Source organism: Rhinatrema bivittatum, chromosome 9, assembly GCF_901001135.1.
Source record: "Rhinatrema bivittatum chromosome 9, aRhiBiv1.1, whole genome shotgun sequence".
Taxonomy (NCBI): domain Eukaryota; kingdom Metazoa; phylum Chordata; class Amphibia; order Gymnophiona; family Rhinatrematidae; genus Rhinatrema; species Rhinatrema bivittatum.
Window position 1 is genome coordinate 171,028,784 of NC_042623.1, and position 24,363 is coordinate 171,053,146.

The 24,363-nt window shown below is 47.8% G+C and overlaps 1 protein-coding gene across 1 annotated transcript in view; it reads right to left on the reverse strand.

The window, feature by feature from the left end:
- LOC115099410 (galactose-3-O-sulfotransferase 2-like) overlaps positions 1-23,355 on the reverse strand; it is an 88,949-nt gene extending 65,594 nt beyond the window's left edge. The window contains 1 exon segment of the mRNA XM_029617040.1: positions 23,144-23,355. Coding sequence (XP_029472900.1) covers positions 23,144-23,169 — 26 coding nt within the window. The 5' untranslated portion in view covers positions 23,170-23,355.
- Positions 23,356-24,363: the final 1,008 nt, after the last annotated feature.

Sequence of the window (24,363 nt, forward strand, 5' to 3'; positions counted from 1 at the left end):
TGTTTCGGCGGCACAGCTCGCCTGCTTCAGGGGATTCCTCCTGATAAGAGAATATGAAATACCATTTTCATTAGTACACTATTCACATTTACTGATATTTTTTGCAAACATTGTACTATTAAACATAGAACACACATCTCTTTACTGTCCATTGCCAGTTTTTTTAGCGCAAATCTTACAGCGCACATGCGCTCAATATACATTCACCACCACTTCCTTATTTTTAAACCTCCCCCTATCTTCAACAACTTTACTGTTTCCATTTCAATAAAAATCCTTTAAAACATTATTAGACATAAGATGCTCAACACAACGGTACTTACTCATTTTACTGACCATTACCAGTTCCTTCCCCACAGCACAAAACTTTCAGCGCAAATGCTCAGTATATACTGACCATTACTTCCTGGTTTTTAAACCTCCCCCTGTCTTCAGTGTCTCACCAATCAGAGAAAAACTTTCAAGTTCCAGCCAATCTCTTGTGTTCAGAGTGCACTAGCATTCTAAAGAGCTTTTCTAAAACATTCCTATGTTTAAAGTTACCTCCTGCCCTTAATTCTCAAATAATCAAGAGAGCCTGCTACCAGTTCGAATCGGCACTCAATGCCTACATAAAGACTGACCAGTCTACCTCCTTATTTAAGCCCGATGGCTCCGTGGTCCGCAACTTAAAAATCCACCTTTGTTCTTGTTGTAGTAATTTTAAATTGAAATCACCTCCCCGTATGTCCTGCTTCAACACTTCTAGCACTGTACATCTCATACTACTAAAAGAATGATTTTGTTCGATGCAATGTTGCACCATTGGTGCTTCTAACCTCATACATTTTAAAGCACTCCTGTGCTCAATCAAACGTGTTTTGAGGCTTCTTACTGTTTTCCCTATATACACCAATGCGCAGGGACACCATATAGCGTAAACCACTCCTTGAGTGATACAGGTCGACCTTGCCCGAGGTTTATAAAAACGTAGTTTCTCTATTGGAATGCTTATATTAGAACAAGCATTCTCACACACAGTACATGCACCACATGGGAAATGACCCAATGTTATACTCTCTTGTGTTTGAAATGTTTTAAACATAGAATGAACTACTCGGTCCTTGATGTTATTACCTCTTGTGAACGCCACCCATGGCCGTTCAGCAAATACCTGGTGGACCTGTAGGATGTGCCAGTGCTTTTTGATGCTATCTACCACCTTCCTTATACCAGCAGAATAAGGCAATACGCAAGTTAATTTACTCTTTTTTGATTTCACTTGGGGGGTTAACAGGAGCTCTCTGTTGTTCCATCTGGCTCTTTTCCACGCTTTCCTAATTACTTTCTCTGGGTAACCTCTATTCAAGAACTTCTCACTCATCTCCTTAGAACGAACCTTAAATTCCGCTGTTGTTGAGCATAACCTTCTCAACCTTAAAAATTGTCCAAAAGGTATGCTATGAATTAATTGTTGCGGATTGCTTCTCCAATGCCAGCATCAACCCTGAAGGCTATAGAGAAGGGATCATGAAAGAAATCTGTGATCTGGAGCCACTTTAAAGTGAGGGAGGACCTGCATTTTGCTCAGTATAATTACTGTGCCAGGGATATTAGCAAAGGCAAGCAAGTGGGACATCTAACTAATTCTGGAATGATGCATCATATGCAGAAGCAACACCCAACAGTACTAACATCTGGGAATGGTGGCAGTACCAGTCAGGGGACTCCTTTTTCCAGGCAGCATAAAGTGGTTGAAAAGGAACAGAGTCATCCCATGCCCTCAGCCCCTTCTAGCAGTCAGGTGGCAGGCCAGCAGCCCCCTGCCATGCATCAGAAGTGACAACCCACCATGGAGGAAATGGGGTGGTGTTTGGTAGTGCTATCCCGGGGAAGGAGGCAGGCAGCCTCAAAAGTTGTAACCAGGAGGATCGGGGAAATGATTGCCCTTGATGACCAGCCCTTGCAGGTGGTGGAGAATGTGGGTTTCAAGTGTTTGCTGCAGATCTTAGCTCCAAATTACAAAGTCCCCCTCCATAACCACATTTTGCAGAAAGGTCATCCCCAGCCTGTAAAACCAGTGTCACAGTCGCATCCAAGCACTGCTAGCTAAAGCAGAGTGGAGTGTGCATTTCACCTGTGATATCTGGACCGCCATGAATGCTTCACACCCTTACCTCTCCTGACAGCACACTGGTGGGACTTGACTGAGGCAGGGGCAGGCAGCTGCTCTATTACTGAACAAGTTTCAGGGTGCAGGTGGGCTTTACTGCACACCCACCTGACAGACGAGGCCCATACCTCAACCAATATTCTAGCGTGCATCGGACAGATGCTGGCAGCTAGACCAGAGAGACAAGAATCTTCAGGCAGGGTTCTTTGTCACCGACAATGGTGCAAACATGGTAAAGGCAATATCTGAAGAGGGCTTTCAGAACATCTGATGTTTTGCACATACTCTGCACCTGGTAGTAAAGTCAGCTCTGGGGTTGGAGTCCAAGCACCAAGAGAATGAATACCTGCATACTTTAATACAGAAGTGCAGGAACATAGCAGGGTTCTTCCGCAGAAGTGTGAAGGCAGGGCAGGTTCTCCAACAAAAGCAGACTGATTTGGGGACGCCTCACAAGCGTCTCATTCAAGACACTGCCACCCGGTGGAATTCCTCCTATATGATGCTGCAGAGGTCAGTGGAGCAGCAGACACCCCTTCATGAACTTTCTGTGGAAATGGACATAGGTGTGAAGAATTCCCTAGGGCATCATGATTGGTTAGTCATGAGTCAGCTGGTAAAAATCCTGCAGCCTTTCAAGGATGCCACGGAGGAGCTGAGTTCCAGAAGTGTCACATTGGCTGATGTTATCCCTATAGTTAATATACTGGAGGAAACTTTGGAGGGCTTTAAACAGGAAGAGGGAATGACAGCAGAGATGCTGCGTTGTCCGGACTTTTTGCAGAAGCAGGTGCAAGAGAGATTAGGACCTTTATCAAAACACAACACATACATACCCACCACAGTCTGTGATCCCCGTGTGAAAGGGAAACTCGCCCTACAGTCTGATTGTCTCACATTTGTGAAGAACATGCTGTTAGGAAATGTCTGAGAAGTAGAGATGTGAATCGTGTGATCGATCGTCTTAACGATCGATTTCGGCTGGGAGGGGGAGGGAATCGGATCGTCGCAGTTTGGGTTTTTTAAATATCGTGTAAATCGTGTAAATCATGTAAATCGAAAACCGGCACACTAAAACATCCCTAAAACCCACCCCGATCCTTTAAAATAAATCCCCCACCCTCCCGAACCCCCCCAAAATGCCTTAAATTACCTGGGGTCCAGTGGGGGGGGGGAGGGGAAGGGGGAGGGCGGGAGAACCGGCACACTAAAACAACCCTAAAACCCACCCCGACCCTTTAAAATAAATCCCCCACCCTCCCGAACCCCCCCAAAATGCCTTAAATTACCTGGGGTCCAGAGGAAGGGTCCCGGTGTGATCTTTTACTCTCGGACCTCCGTGTAGAAATGGCGCCGGCGCTACCTTTGACCTGTCATATGACAGGTCAAAGGTAGCGCCAGCGCCATTTTGTTTTTTTGTCCCCCGAAGTCAGGAGCATAGCAGATCGCTCCCGGACCCCCGCTGGATCCCCAGGGATTTTGGCCAGCTTGGGGGGGCCTCCTGACCCCCACAAGACTTGCCAAAAGTCCAGCGGGTGTCCGGGAGCGATCTCCTACCATGAATCATTTTTCCGTGCGGAAAAACGATTCGACTGCAGGAGGTCTCCTACCGTGAATCGTTTTTCCGTGCGGAAAAACGATTCGACTGCAGGAGGTCGTTCCGGACCCCCGCTGGACCCCCAGGGACTTTTGGCCAGCTTGGGGGGGCCTCCTGACCCCCACAAGACTTGCCAAAAGTTCAGCGGGGGTCCGGAACGACCTCCTGCAGTCGAATCGTGTTGCCGTATGGCCAGCGCCATTTTGCGCAAAACCATTTTGCGCCATTTTGCGCAAAATGGCGCCGGCCGTACGGCAACACGATTCGACTGCAGGAGGTCGTTCCGGACCCCCGCTGGACTTTCGGTAAGTCTTGTGGGGGTCAGGAGGCCCCCTCAAGCTGGCCAAAAGTCCCTGGGGGTCCAGTGGGGGTCCGGAACGACCTCCTGCAGTCGAAAAACGATTCGCGGTAGGAGATCATTCCAGACCCCCGCTGGACTTTTGGCAAGTCTTGTGGGGGTCAGGAGGCCCCCCCAAGCTGGCCAAAAGTCCCTGGGGGTCCAGCAGGGGTCCGGGAGCGATCTCCTACGCTCCTGAAGTCGGGGGACAAAAAAACAAAATGGCGCCAGCGCTACCTTTGACCTGTATATGACAGGTCAAAGGTAGCGCCGGCGCCATTTCTACAACGCACGGAGGACCGAGAGTAAAAGATCACACCGGGACCCTTCCTCTGGACCCCAGGTAATTTAAGGCATTTTGGGGGGGGATTCGGGAGGGTGGGGGATTTATTTTAAAGGGTTGGGGTGGGTTTTAGGGTTGTTTTAGTGTGCCGGTTTTCCCGCCCTCCCCCTTCCCCCGATTTACGATTTTTTAACGATAAATCGGGGGAATTGTTATTGTATTGCGGCTCTAACGATTTTTGACGATTTAAAATATATCGGACGATATTTTAAATCGTCAAAAAACGATTCACATCCCTAGGAGCAGCATAGGCAGAGACAGATTAGGCATGAAGCAGAAGAGGAAACAGCGGGCACTTCAGAGAGTAGTGCAAGCCCAAGCTGGAGCAGCACTCTGTCAGCGACAGCTAGTACTTCCACCTCCACTTCAGTACGCCAAAGCCATGTTGCCCTTAAAAAAATCATGTCTTCTGGCACAGGTTAGAGCAAAAGCAACTGGAAAGAAGGACTCTCAGCCCACCCAAGCAAATGAGACACCAGCACAAATGTCAGTGACACGGTATTTCAGAGAGCCCGCTGAGGACATGGAAACAGATCCACTGGTATATTGGGCACACAAGTCTACTGTCTGGCCACACCTAGCCAAAGTGGTTCAGCGATATCTGTCCTGTCCACCATCCAGTGTTCCTACTGAATGTGCATTTTCAACGATAGGGGATATCATGAGCCCTCATCGCTCAAGGCTGGCACCAGAGTTGATGGAAATGCTACTGTTTTTGAAAATAAACATGCCTTTGTTTGGGTTTCCAGATTTTCCCTGTGAATGGCAAGATGAATAAAAGCAATTTAAAGCCTTGCAGCAGCTCCAACTGCCTTATATGCTCCAGATAATATCAGCACATGTACCTGATCTCAACCGCTGTGCCTGTCTGTCCAGCCCTTAAGTCACTTCAAAGGCCTGACTTTAACCGCTGTGCTGTCTGTCCTGCCCTTAAGTCACTACAAGGGCCTGACCTCATCCGCTTTGCCTGTCTGTCCAGCCCTTACATCAATACAAGGGACTGAAGTCAACTGCTGTGCCTGCCTGTCCAGCCCTTAGGTCAATATAAAGACCTGACCTCAACCGCTGTGCCTGTCTGTCCTGCCCTTATGTCACTACAAGGGTCTGACCTCAACCGCTGTGCCTGTCTGTCCTGCCCTTACATCACTACAAGGGCCTGACCTCAACTGCTGTGCCTGTCTGTCCCGACCTTACATCACTACAAGGGCCTGACCTCAACCTCTGTGCCTGTCTGTGCCTGCCTGTCCAGGCCTTACTTCAATATAAAGGCCTGACCTCAACCGCTGTGCCTGTCTGTCTTGCCCTTATGTCACTACAAGTGCCTGACCTCAACCTCTGTGCCTGTCTGTCCTGCCCTTAAGTCACTACAAGGGCCTGACCTCAACCACTGTGCCTGTCTGTCCAGCCCTTACATCAAGACAAGGGCCTGACCTCAACCACTGTGCCTGTCTGTCCAGTTCTTATGTCATTATAAGGGACTGACCTCAAACGCTGTGCCTGCCTGTCCTGCCCTTAGTTCAATATAAAGGCCTGACCTCAACCGCTGTGCCTGTCTGTCCAGCCCTTACATCAATACAAGGGCCTGACCTCAATCGCTGTGCCTGTCTGTCCAGCCTTTCTGTCACTACAAGAGCCTGACCTCAACCGCTGTACCTGTCTGTCCAGCCCTTACGTCAACACAAGGGACTGACCTCAACCCCTGTGCCTGTCTTTCCTGCCCTAATATCACTACAATGACCTTGCCTCAAACGCTGTGCCTGTCTGTCCAGCCCTTAAGTCAATACAAAGCCCTGACCTCAACTGCTGTGCCCTTCTGTCCAGCCCTTACATCAATACAAGGGCCTGACCTCAACCGCTGTGCATGTCTGTCCAGTTCTTATGTCATTATAAGGGACTGACCTCAAACGCTGTGCCTGCCTGTCCTGCCCTTAGTTCAATATAAAGGCCTGACCTCAACCGCTGTGCTTGTCTGTCCAGCCCTTACATCAATACAAGGGTCTGACCTCAACCGCTGTGCCTGTCTGTCCAGCCCTTATGTCATTATAAGGGACTGACCTCAAATGCTGTGCCTGCCTGTCCAGCCCTTACTTCAATATAAAGGCCTGACTTCAACCACTGTGCCTGTCTGTCCTGCCCTTAAGTCACTACAAGAGCCTGACTTCAACCACTGTGCCTGTCTGTCCAGCCCTTACATCAATACAAGGGTCTGACCTCAAACGCTGTGCCTGCCTGTCCAGCCCTTACTTCAATATAAAGGCCTGACCTCAACCGCTGTGCCTGTCTGTCCTGCCCTTACATCAATACAAGGGTCTGACCTCAACCGCTGTGCCTGTCTGTCCAGCCTTTATGTCACTATAAGGGCATGTCCTCAACCGCTGTGCCTGTCTGTCCTACCCTTAAGTCACTACAAGGGCCTGACCTCAACCGCTGTACCTGTCTGTCCAGCCCTTCTGTCAACACAAGGGACTGACCTCAACCTCTGTGCTTGTCTGTCCTGCCCTTAAGTCACTACAAGGGCCTGACCTCAACTGCTGTGCTGCCTGTCCTGCCCTTAACTCACTACAAGGTCCTAACCTCAACTGCTCTGCCTGTCTGTCCTGCCCTTAACTCACTACAAGGGCCTGACCTCAACTGCTGTGCCAGTCTGTCCAGCCCTTACGTCAACACAAGGGTCTGACCTCAACCGCTGTGCTGTCTGTCCTGTCCTTACATCACTACAAGGGCCTGACCCATGGCTCGCCTATCTGTTAGTACCCGCTGACCCATGTTGAACTGCTGTTCACATGGAACCCTTCTCCACATCGGCCTTCAAAGTTCTCATTTGTATATCTGCTATTTCCCCAAGATTTTCAAAGACCAGCGGGAGGTCACTATATGCCAAAGGAACTGTCACACTTTCCAAGGCTCGTGCCCCACTGTCGGGGCGAACCCATTCTAGGGAGCCCTGTCCTACACAAAGGAAAGGGAACTCACACCATGGCTCGCCTATCTGTTAGTACCCGCTGACCCATGTTGAACTGCTGTTCAATGGAACCCTTCTCCACTTCGGCCTTCAAAGTTCTCGTTTGTATATCTGTTATTTCCCCCAGATTTTCAAAGACCAGCGAGAGCTCACTAGACGCCAACGGAACCGCCACCTTTTCTTCCACTCTGCCAGCCTGTCTTGCCCCTATCAACTCCACAGTGACCTGACTACCTCCTCTCTGCCAGCCTGTCTTGCCCCTATCAACATCACAGCGACCCGACTACCTCTACTTTGCCAGCCTGTCTTGCCCTTATCAACACCACAGGGACTAGATTATCTCCACTGTGTCTACCTGACTTGCTCTTATCAACGCCACAGCAACTAGACTACCTCCACTCTGCAAGCCTGTCTTGCCCCTATCAACACCACAGTGACCTGACTACCTCCACTGTGTCTGCCTGTCTTGCCCCTATCAAAGCCACAGGGACAAGACTACCTCTACTCTGCGAGCCTGTCTTGCTCCTATCAACACCTCAGGGACCTGACTGCCTCCGCTCCGCCAGCCTGTCTTGCCCCTATCAAATTTCTGCCACTCTGCCTTGCTGCCATACACCAGACGACTCTACTCCTTGTGGTGTTCTTGCCACTATCATGGCTCCTTGGTGTGTTGATGCTAGTCTTTCTGCTGCTTTGTCCCTTTATTGGTGCCTTGTGGTTTTTTTGACACCCTTTCTGCTTGCTATGTTTCCCCTTCATTGTGCTGTAGGATGTTGATGCCACTTGTCTTGCCACTTTGCCTCTCATGCTGCCTTTGAGGGTTCATGCAATTGTTATTGGTGCTCTCTTTTGAAGCTGTGGGGTGTTTTGTACACTCTCGCTGCTGCTTTGCACCTCTGTTAAAGCACTCTTGCCACTCCTGGTACAATTTTGCCCCTTTATGGTGCCTTAGGCTATTCATGCCACTTTGGTGCCACAGTCTAAGTACCTTGGAGCTCTTTTCCTGTTCTGATGATTCACTCATTGTAGTAAGTGCTTCAGAGGCATTGGCATCAAGGGAGGATAGTAGTACTAGCCTGGAACACATTCTGCCACTGCAATTAAAAGCAAGAGGAAAAGGGTAGGGATGTGAATCGTTTTTTGACGATTTAAAATATCGTCCAATATATTTTAAATCATCAAAAATCGTTAGGGCCACGATACAATACCAATTCCCCCGATTTATCGTCAAAAAATTGTAAATCGGGGGAAGGGGGAGGGCAGGAAAACCAGCACACTAAAACCCCCTAAAACCCACCCCCTACCCTTTAAATTAAATCCCCCACCCTCCCGAATGCCTTAAATTACCCTGGGGTCCAGCGGCGGTCCGTAGCTAAATCGGGGGAAGGGGGAGGGCAGGAAAACCGGCACACTAAAACCCCCTAAAACCCACCCCGACCCTTTAAATTAAATACCCCACCCTCCCGAACCCCCCCAAATGCCTTAAATTACCCTGGGGTCCAGCGGCGGTCCATAGCTAAATCGGGGGAAGGGGGAGGGCAGGAAAACCGGCACACTAAAACCCCCTAAAACCCACCCCCGACCCTTTAAATTAAATCCCCCCACCCTCCCGAACCCCCCCAAATGCCTTAAATTACCCTGGGGTCCAGCGGCGGTCCAAAACGGTCTCCTGCTATTGAATCGCGTTGTATTCAGCCGGCGCCATTTTGCAAAATGGCCGCCGCAAAATGGCGGCGGCCATAGACCAACACGATTCGACTGCAAGAGGTCGTTCCGGACCCCCGCTGGACTTTTGGCAAGTCTTGTGGGGGTCAGGAGGCCCCCCCAAGCTGGCCAAAAGTCCCTGGGGGTCCAGCGGGGGTCTGGGAGCGATCTCCTGCCGCAAATCGTTTTCCGTACGGAAAATGGCGCCGGCAGGAGATCGACTGCAGGAAGTCGTTCAGCGAGGGTTCCGGACCTCCTGCACTCGATCTCCTGCCGGCGCCATTTTCCGTACGGAAAACGATTTGCGGAAGGAGATCGCTCCCAGACCCCCGCTGGACCCCCAGGGACTTTTGGCCAGCTTGGGGGGGCCTCCTGACCCCCACAAGACTTGCCAAAAGTCCAGCGGGGGTCCGGAACGACCTCTTGCAGTCGAATCGTGTTGGTCTATGGCCGCCGCCATTTTGCGGCGGCCATTTTGCAAAATGGCATCGGCTGAAGACAACGCGATTCAATAGCAGGAGACCGTTTCGGACCGCCGCTGGACCCCAGGGTAATTTAAGGCATTTGGGGGGGGTTCGGGAGGATGGGGGGATTTAATTTAAAGGGTCGGGGGTGGGTTTTAGGGGGTTTTAGTGTGCCGGTTTTCCTGCCCTCCCCCTTCCCCCGATTTAGCTACGGACCGCCGCTGGACCCCAGGGTAATTTAAGGCATTTGGGGGGGTTCGGGAGGGTGGGGGATTTAATTTAAAGGGTCGGGGGTGGGTTTTAGGGGGTTTTAGTGTGCCGGTTTTCCTGCCCTCCCCCTTCCCCCGATTTAGCTACGGACCGCCGCTGGACCCCAGGGTAATTTAAGGCATTTGGGGGGGTTCGGGAGGGTGGGGGATTTAATTTAAAGGGTCGGGGGTGGGTTTTAGGGGGTTTTAGTGTGCCGGTTTTCCTGCCCTCCCCCTTCCCTCGATTTAGCTACGGACCGCCGCTGGACCCCAGGGTAATTTAAGGCATTCGGGAGGGTGGGGGATTTAATTTAAAGGGTCGGGGGTGGGTTTTAGGGGGTTTTAGTGTGCCGGTTCACGATTTTAACGATTTTCACGATACTCTAAACACCCAAACGGCGACAATACGATTCCCTCCCCCTCCCAGCCTAAATCGATCGTTAAGACGATCGAGGACACGATTCACATCTCTAGAAAAGGGTTGAAAAGGGGAAGCTTTTCCCCAAGCTAATCCCACGGCCCCTTCAACCAGTCAGGTGGCGGACTAGCAGCATCCTGCCATGCATCTGCAGTTGCAACCCACCATAGAGAAAATGGAGTGGTGTTCTGTCCCAGGGCAAGAGCCTGCAGCATCAAAAGTAGTAATGACATGCATTAGGGAAATGATTGCCCTGGATGATGAGTCCTTGCAGGTAGAAGAGAACATCAGTTTTATCTGTCTGCTGCATATGTCAGCCCCCAGTAACAAAGTGCCCACCAAGACTACAATTAGTAGGCAGGTTAACCCCACTCTGTACAACCAGCACCATAGTTTCATGCAGGCATAGCTAGCTAAGGCAGAGAGGAGGACCATACATTTCACCAGCAACATCTGGAGCAACACGAATGCTACATATGCTTACTTTTAAGTGATGTCAAACAAGAATTTATAAACCCCTGTAAGGAGCAGAAACTTTGAAATAATCAACAAACCAACAATTCTGCACCTGTGGCTCAAATGTTGTTATCTTATATTGTATGGAGGATATGGATGACCATCATACGTGTCTTATCATTGGCTCATAATTGAAACCTATAATGACACTAAGACCTGGTATGGCTCATAATTGAAACCTATAATGACACTAAGACCTGGTATGTGTAGTGCGACAGGCTATGAATGTTCAATGAAGCCTTAAAGCACAATACCCAGTTTAATCATTTGGTCATTCCTCTCCACAAGGTTTTTTTTTGAGCTAGCCAAATTAGGAATCCAAACGTCATTTCCTGAAGCTCCGGCTTCACTTGATGGAATCCCCTTTAAATCAGCGTCCCGACAGTGGTCCGATCGTCTTTGACGCGGCAAAGACAGATACAGCGTACATTCATGCTGCCAAAGGCACGTAAGAGACTCTTAGTGAGTCCTCATCAAACAGGTATCGCCTTCTCAGTGATTGTTACAAGTTCATTTTGAAAAGTCTTTTGTTAGCTTGTTGCATACTTTATATGCTGCTGCTGCTCTAAGTTGTGTTGTGTTTAACAAATATAACTACTCACGAGCCTCGTCAACCAATTTTTCCAACAGTTAGTGAGTGTCCTACCGATCTCCAGCCATAATTTAATCGCTAACCTTGTGAAGCTTTTACAGGCTCTGATTTTCTCTTTTATATAATATAGGCTAATGAAAGCTTAAGCCATTCACTCAAGATATCCTGAAGCTCCCTGACGAAGGACTGTTGCACACTCCGAAACCCTGCAGAGTTGGAGGATCAACTTCAGGACCCAGATAAGTGCACCTTATAATTTGATTTGTGCACTATCTTATACCTCATACAGCCAAGTGATCTTGAGCCTATAAAAAAACCTTGTGGAGAGGAATGACCAAATGATTAAACTGGGTATTGTGCTTTAAGGCTTCATTGAACATTCATAGCCTGTCGCACTACATACCAGGTCTTAGTGTCATTATAGGTTTCAATTATGAGCCAATGATAAGACACGTATGATGGTCATCCATATCCTCCATACAATATAAGATAACAACATTTGAGCCACAGGTGCAGAATTGTTGGTTTGTTGATTACTTTTAAGTGATGGCACACTGGTGGAACTTGGATGAGACAGGGGCAGGCAGGAGGAATAGTGGGGACTAAGCATCAGGGCACAGGTAGGATGTGCTGTACATACAGGTGATGGTTAACTCTCATACCTCATGCAAGATGCTGGGGGAACAGGAGCTAGACTGGAGAGGAAGGAGTCTTCAGGCAGGCAGTGAGAAAAATATAATAAGGGAAATAGAAGATGGGGGCTTTTGGAGGATCCATTATTTTGCCCACTTGCTGCACCAGGCAGTGAGAGATGCCTTCGGGCTGGGGCCCAAAGACCACAGGAATCTATTCTTGAAGGACATGATAGAGAGGTACAGGTAAATAGCAGGGCATTTCCATTTAAGCATGAAGGGTGAGTGACTTTTCCCTGAGATTCAGGAAGAACTTGGGATGCCTCATAAGCTTCTGATTCAAGATGTTGGCACTCACGGAAATTCCACCTATCTGAAGCTACAAATATTTGTGGGACAGCAGTCACCATTTCATGATCTGTCTCTTGAAACAAAGATAGGTATGTATTGCCTCCTGGGGCATCATGATTGGGTAGTGATGAGGCAGCAGAATCCTATTCCTGAAGTCATTCAAGGATGCCACAGAAGGTCTGAGTTCCAGAAGTACCACCCTGGGCAGATTGATCCCTATAGTAAACATTCTAGAGTAAAAGTTAAAAGGTTTCCATAAACAAGAGGGAATAGAATCAGTGGTGTTGTCTTTTGTAGACTGCTTGCAGCAGCAGGTGCAAGTGAGACAAACCATCTGACATGAAACAATTCATAAATACCTACATGCTTGACATTCTTTGTAATTCACAGGTGAAAGTCTCATTCTCCAGGAGTACTGGCAGATAGAGTAAGTGAATAGGAGTGCCAGAAGTAGAGCCACAGTGGGAATGTAGGACAGGAAAGAGTTGCCACCCAAGAGATTAATGCAAGTAGGAGCAGCATTTTGTCAGCTACTATTCTCTTCCCCATCTCAATATGTCAATGCCAATTTGCCTGCACAGACCCATTTCTCGACACAGGCCATAGCTAAAGCAGCTGACAAAAGAGACCCTCAGCTAGGGATGTGCAGAAGGAAAAAATGTGTTTTGATTCGGTATTTGTTTCATTGGGACCCAAATCTGTTGCATTCGTTTCATGGGGGGAGAACCAATTCGTTGATTAATTTTATTTGTTTTCCGATTTCCCATTAAAGTCAATGGGGGAAGTATTTGCAACCTATTTTTGGCTGCAGAATTGGAGTTTTCTTATCAATTCTGATTAAGCTTCTGGGGAGCAATCATCAGAATGAGAAAAGAGCTCCAAGGTACTTAGACTGTGGCAAAGTGGCACCAAAGTGGCATGAATAACTTAAGGCACTTTAAAGGGGCAAAGGGGTACAAGGAGTGGCAAGAGTGCTTAAACAGAGGTGCAAAACAGCAGCGAGAGTGTAAAAAACACACCACAGCTTCAAAAGAGAGCACCGATAACAGATGAATGAACCCTCAAAGGCAGCACGACAGGCAAAGCGGGAAGACAAGTGGCATCAACATCCTACAGTACAATGAAGGGGGAACATAGCAAGTAGAAAGACTAGCACCAACACACCGAGGAACCATGATAGTGGCAAGAACACCACAAGGAATTGAGTGAGTCATCTGGTGTATGGCAGCAAGGCAGAATGGCAGAAAGCTGATAGGGGCAAGGCAGGCTGGCAGAGCAGAGGTAGTCTGGTCCCTGTGGTTTTTATAGGGGCAAGACAGGCTGGCAGAGCTGAGGTAGTCAGGTCCCTGTGGTTTTTATAGGGGCAAGACAGGCTGGCCCAGGAGAGAGTTCCCTTTCCTTTGCACAGGAAAGGGCTCCCTAGAATGGGTTCGCCCCTAGAGTGGGGTGTTTCCATTGGCATCTAGTGAGCTCTTGCTGGTCTTTAAAATCTGGTGGAGTTAGCAGATATACAAACGAGAATTTTCAAGGCTGAGGCGGAGGAGGGTGCCATGTGAACAGCGGTTTAACATAAGTCAGCAGGTACTAAGATAGGCTGGCCATCTACCCCGGGGAGAGTTCCCTTTCCTTTGAGCAGGAAAGGTCTCCTCAGAATGGGTTGGCCCCTAGAGTGGAGCACTAGCCTTCAAAGCGTGACGATGTGGAGCAGGGTGCCATGTGAACAGCGGTTCAACATTGGTCAACAGGTACTAAGAGATAGGCTGGCCAGCTACCCCGGGGAGAGTTCCCTTTCCTTTGAGCAGGAAAGGGTTCCCCAGAATAGGATGGCCCCTAGAGTGGAGCACGAGCCTTCAAAGCGTGTTTGTGTTAACTAAGGATCCATGCTGTGAAGGATTAGTATTTTGAATTGCCAGAGACTGAGGGTTCCCTGTGCAATGAAGGTTCAGCCGTTAGGACCAAAAGAAGCGCTGACGTCATCTCCCGCCCAAATCTACAATATCAACCTATGTTGACTTTGTAGTTTACACAGTGCCTCTGTAAACTATGGGAAGACAGAGGATGAACTAGAGTGCAACTACCACCAGTTTTCTATAGTACTAGAAACATTACTGTTGGCACCTAAGAAAGATTTTGGGAACATGGCCCATATTATAAAGGTCAGGGCTGGACAGGTCAGGAAAACTATTGAGCATATGAAATATGCAAGCTCCAAACATCTTAAGTCAGCTTTTTATGATCTTACATTCCAAATGTGGACGACGAGGTGCAGCGTTAGATGTCAAGCCCTTTTAGGGACATAAGGCCTGGACGGACAGGCACAGCATTAGAGGTCAAGCCCTTTTAGGGACATAAGGCCTGGACGGACAGGCACAGCATTAGAGGTCAAGCCCTTTTATGGAAATAAGGCCTGGACGGACAGGCACAACATTAGAAGTCAAGCCCTTTTAGGGACTTAAGGCCTTGATGGACAGACACAGAATTAGAGGTCAATCCCTTGTAGGGACATAAGGCCTGGACAGACAGGCACAGCATTAGAGGTCAAATCCTTATAGAGTCGTAAAGCCTGAATTGACAGGCATAGCATTATAGGTCAAGCCCTTGGGACATAAGGCCTGGACGGACAGGTACAGCACTCGAGGATAGAGGTCAAGCCCTTTTAGGGACAAGGCCTTGATGGAGAGGCACAGCATTAGAGGTCAAGCCCTTTTAGGGACTTAAGGCCTGGACGGAGAAAACAGCATTAGAGGTCAAGCCCTTTTAGGGAAATAAGGTCTGGACGGACAGGCACAACATTAGAAGTCAAGCCCTTTTAGGGACATAAGGCCTTGACGGACAGGCACAGAATTAGAGGTCAAGCCCTTGTAGGAACATAAGGCCTGGATGGACAGGCACAGCAATCGAGTATAGAGGTCAAGCCCTTTTAGGGACATAAGGCATGGATGGACAGGCCCATAATTAGAGGTCAAGCCCTTGAAGGGACATAAGGCCTGGATGGACAGGCACAGCAATCGAGGATAGAGGTCAAGCTCTTTTAGGGACATAAGGCCTGGACGGACAGGCACAGCATTAGAGGTCAAACCCTTGCAGAGTCGTAAAGCCTGGATGGACAGCCACAGCATTAGAGGTCAAGCCCTTGGGACATAAGGCCGCTGGACTACCAGGGACTTTTACTAAGTCTTGGGGAGGGATTGGGATGTGGGGGGGGGAGTGTAAGAAAGTAAAATTTAAGGGTTTGGATGGGTTTTTTTCCCGATTCGTGGTTTTTTTCCCGATTCGTGGTTTCTTTTTATTCATTTTTCCGGTTTCGGGTTCAGGTTCCAGTTTCCTTTTTGGCAAAAAACGATCCATGGGAAACGTGTTTACCCATGAAGCGCCCGGACCGAAACCCGACCCGAGCCAGAAAAACGAAGCTCATCTCTAATTTCCTCCATGGTGGGTTGTTGCTTCTGCCACACGGCAGGGGGCTGCTGGCCTGCCACCTGACTTTTAGAAGGGGCTGAGGGTGTGGAGTGACTCTGCTCCTTATCAACCACTTTACGCTGCCTGGAAAAAGGGGTCCCCTGACTGGTACTGTCACCATCCCCAGATGGCAGTACTGTTGTTGGGTGTTGCCTCTTCATATGGTGCGTCATGCCAAAATTAGATAGATGTCCCATTTGCTTGCCTCTGCTAATAGCCCTGCCACAGGTGGCTCTAGATCGCAGATTTCTTTCATAATCCCTTCTCTATAGCCTTCGGGGTGGATGCTGGCACTGGATCTGAGGTATTGAGTGCACACTGAGAAGCAATGTCAGGGGCATCAGTCACACTCTGTGCCTGCACTGACTACTCTTCCTCATCATCATCATAAGTTTCATCTCTCCCCTGTTGCACTGAAGTGGAGGCTAAGACAGGACTAACTAATCCTCCTAAACCTTCTTCAGCTATTACGTCTTCCATTTCTGATAATGAGAATCCCACAGAAGATGATTCTTCATCGTAATCTTAAACAAACAGTGCCTGCGCTACATTGTCAATGCTAAGTTGAGTCTGCTGTCACACTGCTGCTTTTGGGTGTCGCCATTTTGTCTGGCATGATTCAGCCTTCCCTTCCCTCACCTCCAAAACTACAGGGTCAGAAACAGATGATGGCGATGCATCATCTTTAAATTTTGTTTTTTTACGGATGGAACTGCCTGCCCCTCCAGAGATTTTAGATTGGAACAAGTCCCTTTTTAACTTTAATAGGGAACTGGCACTGCCTTTTGAAGTGCCACCTGTGCCATTCCCAATCACTCAACCACATCTAGCTTTCCCTGACATTATGGATTTAATGCCCCTGCCTACTAGGGATTTCAATTAAAATAATTATTTCCAAAAGAGGCCCACTGGAGATTTGGCTTCAGAGAGCACTACTTTCCCAATATACGTGAGTCTACAAAATGGACCCTAGGCCCACGAGGCTGTGCCTGGATGTACACTAAATTTGGGACCGCAGTATGCACACACCAAGCTTGTAACTACAAAAGAGGCCCACTGGGGATTTGGCTTCAGAGAACACTGCTCTCCCAATATAAATGAGCGTGCAAAAGTGCCCCCAGGCCCACGAGTCTGTCCCTGGATGTACACTAAAACTGGGACCGCTGTATGGGGCGGATTTTAAGAGCCCTGCTCGCCTAAATCCGCCCAAATCCGGGCGGATTTAGGCGAGCAGGGCCCTGCGCGCCGGTAAGCCTATTTTACATAGGCCTACCAGCGTGCGCAGAGCCCCGGGACTCGCGTAAGTCCCGGGGTTTTCGGAGGGGGCGTGTCGGGGGGCGGGCCCGAACCGCGCGGCATTTTCGGGGCGTGTCGGGAGCGTTCCGGGGGTGGGCCCGGGGGCATGGCTACGGCCCGGGGCGGCCCAGGGGCGTGGCCGCGCCCTCCGCACCCGCCCCCAGGTCACGTCCCGGCACGCTAGCGGCCTGCTGGCGCGCGGGGATTTACTTCTCCCTCCGGGAGGTGTAAATCCCCCAAAAAAGGTAAGGGGGGGGTTTAGACAGGGCCGGGCGGGTGGGTTAGGTAGGGGAAGGGAGGGGAAGGTGAGGGGAGGGCAAAAGAAAGTTCTCTCCGAGGCCGCTCCGATTTCGGAGCGGCCTCGGAGGGAACGGGGGTAGGCTGCGCGGCTCGGCGCGCGCCGGCTATACGAAATCGATAGCCTTGCACGCGCCGATCCCGGATTTCAGCGGATACGCGCGGCTACGCGCGTATCTACTGAAATCCAGCGTACTTTTGTTTGCGCCTGGAGTGCCAACAAAAGTACGCCTATTCGCGGTTTTTGAAAATCTACCCCTATGTGTGCACACTGTTGCGTCCATCGGTCTCAGATGGCTTCAACTTCTGTGCCTCACCTTTCTTCCTTCTCTCTCCTCAAGCCTTGTCTGACCCACTCTGTGACAGGGCTGTGAGGTCACTTATGACTCACAGGAAAAGGCTGGTTTTTGCTATCTCTTATTTCAAATGGCCGCTAAGACATCACTGCGAGCCAAAAGAATGAAACTAATATGATATGTGATAATATGATACCCAATATCCCCTGAACAAATACAATCTCCTCCTGCCCAAGACTGACTACTTGTCACTCTACCGTTCCGAATCGCTAGTATGCTAGATTTCATTAAGTTAAATGTTGTTTCTCCTAATGCTTTAAGCAATTTAAGTTAATTTATTTAATTATTCTCCCAGTTCTGCTTTTCCTTGTTATATGTAAGACACTTGTGTTATGTCATCCCTTAAGTTATATGTAAACCGGAGTGATTGGTAACATTGTTACCAGAACCTCGGTATATAAAAAATGTTAAATAAATAAAATAAATAAATATGTTGTATTCTTCACGAACCCATGAATACAACGAATAGGGACATATATGTTGCAGATTGCCAATGTATTGCAAAAGAATGCACATCCCTACCCTCAGCTCATCTCAACAAAGGAGAGGGCAGCAGACATTTCTGTGGCATGATATCTCACAGATCTCATTGAGGACATGGACACAGATGCACTGACATGTTAGGCACAAATGTCCGCAGTCTGGCCAGATCTAGCCAACATGGCTCAGCACTGTTTTCTACCCACCAACCAGCATTCCCAATGAACTTGTCTTCCCAATAGCAGGGGAAATTGTGAGCCCTAATCATTCAAGGATGTTGAAAGACGATGGAAATGTTTCTGAGTTTTGAAAATCAATCTGCTGGGCTTCCCAGAATTTCCATGCAAATGCCAAGATGACTGAAAGCACCTTGGAGGCCATGCTGTCACTCTTCCTAGCTGCTATGCCCTTGATGTACCAAATTAAAAGTCTTCCTGCTACTCTTCATACTTGACATGACCCAGATGTACCACCTCAGGAGACTTGCTTCCACTCTGCTTAACTGTCACACCCCTTAGGGGTCTTGCTACTACTATATCTATTTGCCATGCTTCTGCTGTACCACCTTGAGGGTCATGCTGATACTATACCTAACTGCAATACTGCTGATGTACCAGCTTAGGGATTTTTCTGCCATTCTACCTTCTTGCCATGTTCCAAATGTACCAATATAGAGATCTTGCTATCAGTCTGGTTACATGCCCTGCCTATGATGTGCCATCCTGAGATTTTTGGTGCTTCTGTGTTGCTTGCTATTTGGATCCCAATCTTGTTCTCCCACCCTATTTCTTTCTGTTATACTTTTGGGTGATAGTGTGGACTCTTCGTCATGCAAGAGATGGTGATGCCCACAGGGAGGAGCCCTGTGGGGAACTTGCAGTGATAGGCCAACTCAGAGAGCTATGGACACAGTAGTTATCATACTGCAAAAGATGGAAGCTCAGGCTATAGTTGTAGGTTCCTGCCAGAGGGAATATCTGGCGCTGTAGATTTTTCTGATGACTGTGAGTTGCCTCAACAGCCCCGACAACCGAAGGAGTGGGAGCAGACCTCGGAGGTGAGAGAGGAGTGCTATGGAGGCAAGCAGAGATAGTAGGAACAGCAGTACTCACTGAGGTGAAATGCAGCGTTGAGTGAGCCTTCGCTAGTCAGTGAAATAGGACCAAAGGGAACCCCCCGAGGAGCGGGTACCCTGAAGGTCCAAAGGGGTGATGTGAGTCCCTGTTGAGCAGGTAGGAACGGGGCGAAGCTCCGAGGAGCAGAAGTCCCAGATGTCACCGAAGAAGCGGTATTCTGGTTCTGGTAAGGCAAGCAGAGAAAGCAAATACCTGGAGGCTTCCGTAGAAGAGATGACCACAAAGGAAGGAAGGAACAGAGTGAGTCCCCCGAGGAGCGGGTACCCCAATGATTCCAAAATGTCCTTATCTAGGCCGGTAGCAGGTATAGCCCTCGAGGAGTGAGTGCCAAGTAGATAGCGAAACCAGAGCAGCGTCTGGCCGTGAGGCAGAGAAGCAGGAAACCTTGCTAACTCATATTGCTGTTGAATTGATGAGCTTAAATGCTGAAGCCTTCTGACGTCATACGAGGGGGACACCCCCAAGGTTCCTGCCATGACGTTGTTGAAAGGGTGGAGTCATGCGTGCGTGCACGCCTAGGAGGTACCTGGCAAGATGGCCATTGCCATTGCCCATGCGGCCTGGGAACGCCGAGAGCATCGGAATGGAGACGTCTTGGCCGCCACTCTTCCCCAGTGACACGGAGTAGATGAAAGAAAGGTAAGCAGGAGTGGGCACAGCCATCTGTGACCGACGGACGCAACACTTTCTTTGTTATACTGTGGTGTTTTGTCTCCAAAATAAAAACATGTAAAAAATACAAGTTTCTCCTCTTACTCCACCTCTTTTCTGTATTTTGTCTAGGCCTTTGTGCTCTTTGCAATTGACAACTCTATGTTTTGGGGAGGGGGGGGTGTTAATACTTTTGTGCTGTTTGTGATTCCTTGGAGGTTTGAACAGCTTTATTCTGATTACAATTGACCACACTATTTCTTGGGAGTATTGACACTTTTGAGCTATTTGATTACCTGTATTATGTCCTGGGGGAGAGGGGGTCAGCACTCATTGGTATGTATTCACTTTACAATTATCACAGTTTTCCAGGTTACAGATGAAAGCTTAGCTGATTAATGAGCTATTCACAATTTTTCTCTATTGGACATGTGTATTTAACATGCGTATGGTTCAATCTTTACTTTTTGACAGAAGCTTTCGCTACTTTAGGATCAACTAGATAGTCATTGCCTCAGATGGCACATGCACCCCTCACTGCTGCAGGTTGTCATACAGTAGACAGTGGCACACACTCTGCCTTCCGATGGAAGGAAAGACTTTGGCACAGCTGAGAATGAAAAGGAGGTCTTGGGTTGTGGAAAAGAGAGGTCCCATGCTGTAAAGAGACAGCAGTTATGAATCCAGAGGAACATGCATGTTCCATGTTGCTGAAGCTGCCAGGAGAAGAGCCAGTCCCATGTCTTGCTTAGGCCCCTTGGTTAGCTGCTGGATGAATCATCCTTGCCATGTAGAATACATCCCTCAATGGGGTTTTCCTGACCCATGTCAGAAACTCCTCTGAAGGGGACCTGAATGGGAAACCATTCATGGTACCTTAGGGTGCTTCCTCCTCTGCTTTGGCCATCTTTATAGTTTTTTTCAAGTCCCTTTCCCCTATGGTACTTGCTAGGGATGTGCATTCATTTGCAATGAAATAGGAAATAAAGACAATATTTCCTATTTCGTTGCAGTTCGGGGACCTGACGAACCGATAAGAAAACCCACAAAATTTTGTTTCTTGGGGGAGGAAGAAAGGGCACATAAAAAAAACCCAACCCAAACCCACCCAACCCAGCTTAAAAAATGGTGCGGGCCATCCATTGCTCCTACCATGTGACAAGGGCTGACCAATGGCACCAGTAGCCCTGTCACATGGTAAGGGCAAAGAACCACCGGTGCCATTTTGATTAGTGGCAGCCAATGGCCCGAGAGGGGGAGATCGCTCCTGGGACTCCCGCTGGACCACCAGGTATTTTAGGCAAGTTTTTTGGGGGGGGGTCGGGAGGGTGGGGGGATTGTAGGTATTTGAATTTGAAGGGTTGGGGTGGGTTTTTTTTTTCTTTGGGACAGCCGAAAAAAATTGGCCCGAACCACGAGAAAACAAAATTTCCCGCGGTGGGCCGATAACGAAGGCCGAACCGAAAAGTTCGGCCGAAGCACATCTATAGTACTTGCCAACTTTTGGACTTTCCCTAACCATCCATTGCTTTTCATGTTTGCTGCACCACTCCTAATACTCTTTGCTTTGCTTGTCCCTTCTGGTTCCTTGGAATTTTTATGCCATTCTTCCTACCACCTCAGCCCTGAGGTACTCCTTAAGAGGTTTTTTTAGCTACCCTTAATGCTCTGTTCCTACCATTTCTATTTTTAATTACCAGTGCCACTGCTGCTGCCACCAGCCATGGTAGCTTACCAAGTCATCTTTAATATTTCCATATCCTCTTGGAATATTTCTTCAAACTCCCTTCCCTTACAATTCTTAATGAGTATTGGTCTCATCTATCATTTAGCCTTTGATACATTTTACCACTGCAAAATGCGAGGGCTGCAGAATTGCAGCACCAGAACCAGGACAGCGCTTCTCAATGATGACTCCTCCATGATGGAGGCAGCATTTGCAAAAAACTGGTTCAGAAGAGAATCAAATCCTGGATTCCTTGATTTACAGGATATTAAACAGCTGTTGGCTAAAGAGCATTTGGTGTTTCTAACCAGTGGCATCTTAGTATCCAGGAAAGACTAATTCAAACTTGAACAGCCCTTTCATGTAATGATCCATAAGTAAATGGCATTAGACTTCCTCCAGGGACTTCCTCTGACTTCCCCCTTCGAAGGTGCCCGTTTGCCCTTATTTGGAGCATTGGGTTATTGCTTTGCACCTCTCATGATTTTTTTGGGATCTTTATGCTACTCTTTTAATTGATCCAACACTTTGTCACTACCTTGGGGGAGGAGAATTCTGCCTGTATTTGTGCTTTTTTCCCCCTTCATAGTGACTCAAACTGTTCATGCTGTATTTGGTTCCATTTTTCCCCTATTGTACAGCCTCGGGGGCTTTTAGCCACTGTTGTTTATTAATGTAAAAGTATTTATTATCTTCCCCTCCAATGTTCCCCGTTTTTGGAGCCTTGGGATGTTCTGGCTACTCTTGCTGCTGCTTTGCTTCTCTGATGGTACCTTGAAGTCCTGTCACTGTTGGTAGTGTTTTGCCCCATTACGTGTCCTCAGGCTCTTCATGCCATTTTTGGTGCCACATTGACATAATCTTGATTTGATGGCATGCCTTCCCCCTTCTGATAATGTCTACCCATCATTTTAGCTAGAAATGATTAGAAAATCCCAATCTGAGAGCCCAAAATAGGCTACAATTCTTTCCCCATTGATTATAATGGTAAATAAATGAACAAATAAAACAAATAAAAAACTGCTGAATGAATGATTGTAACCTACGAAACAGAGGCACCAACCAAAAGAAAGTTTTGATTCTGCACATGCCTAATAGCTGAGGCTGCAGTTTTTCTCTGTACAATAAAACCATTGGGTGCACAGCTTGCCCTGCTCTGTTTTTTAAATAGATTTACAAACCCAGTCTCAGGTTCTCTTGACCAGCTACAACCTCTCATGGCAGAATCACTGCACCTTGAACCCATCCCTTCAGGAGGAGCTCTTAGATATATTATGTGCTGAACACTGTGAACAGAAGCAGTAATAATTTGTACAACTAGTTACACTCTCTGGCCAAGGTGGAAAGTAAGATCCAAATCAGCAAGATTTTCAGACAGTAAGTCTGAATATGAGAATATTTGCTATTTTTAACTTATTTTTCTTACCTTTGGAACCTTCGGCAAAATCTCATCTTGTTTCTGATTCTGAAGACGAGCTCAGTGCCAGCTGTTATCCAGGTGTCTTTTTTCCCCCCAAGGGCCTAGAAAATTTGCTGAGTTTGGTACTGCTAGACCAAAGACACATCTGTCTGCTCTCAGTTCCTGCACTGTTACAGAGAGCCACTGCGAGAATTAACACTGCGCCACGAGGAACCCAACCTCCGCCTGCTCCCAGCTCCAGCCTTCTTTTACACAGAGAGAATGTGTTTGTTGAACCTAATTCTTTGAAGCTGACTCACTACAGAGAACACTATAATTATCATATTTAATAGCCAACATTATAGATGAGAACCCTGAATAAAGTAAATGTGGAACAGAAATCCAGAGAACTGCTAAGTGGGATGTTTGCTCTTCTTGGTTCCCATTGGAAACTGGTGTCCTACAGGGATCAGTTCTATCTGTCATGCTTTACAATACTATCTGAAATGGGAGTCACATATCGTATATATGCTGATGACATTCAGTTTTCCATTCCAATTGCTAATTCAGGTGAGAAAGCACTTAAGGTAATAGCTACTTTGTAATAAAGTTAAAGATGAATTTAACTAAAACAGAAGATCTTATTATCAAGATTTTCTCATAGTAATATGCCTTCTTTTTTATTATTGGATGGACATCAGATACCAATTGTATCCAAAGCTTGTAACTTGGGGAAAAATATTTGATTCCATTTTATCATTCAATTCACAAATAGGTAATGCAGTTCAGAATTCATTTTATAAATCTCAAATACTATGCAGACTCAGACCACTAATGTCCACCTCTAATCTCTGTATTCTATATTGCAGTATTTAATCATTTCTGGTCTTGATTTCTGTAACCAAGTATGTTGGATTGCCTGCTTGCACTATTTGTGCTTTGCAAGTGCTCCAAAATGCTGCTGCAAGAATCTTGATGGATTTCAATTGTCATGCTCACATTATTCCTGTATTGTTTGAGCTACACTGGCTTCTGGTTATCTAGATAATCAAATATAAGATCATTAGTATGATTTTTAAGGTTCTTAAACTCTCAAACAGGTTTTAGTATAAGCTAAAAAAAAAAAAAGGCTCCAGACTGCCTCTCTCTCACCAGTCAACACCCCAACCAGTCTGTCTCCCACCTGTCTCCCCAAACATTCACCCCAGTCACTTCCCCTCGCACCAGTTAACGCCCCCAAACAGACA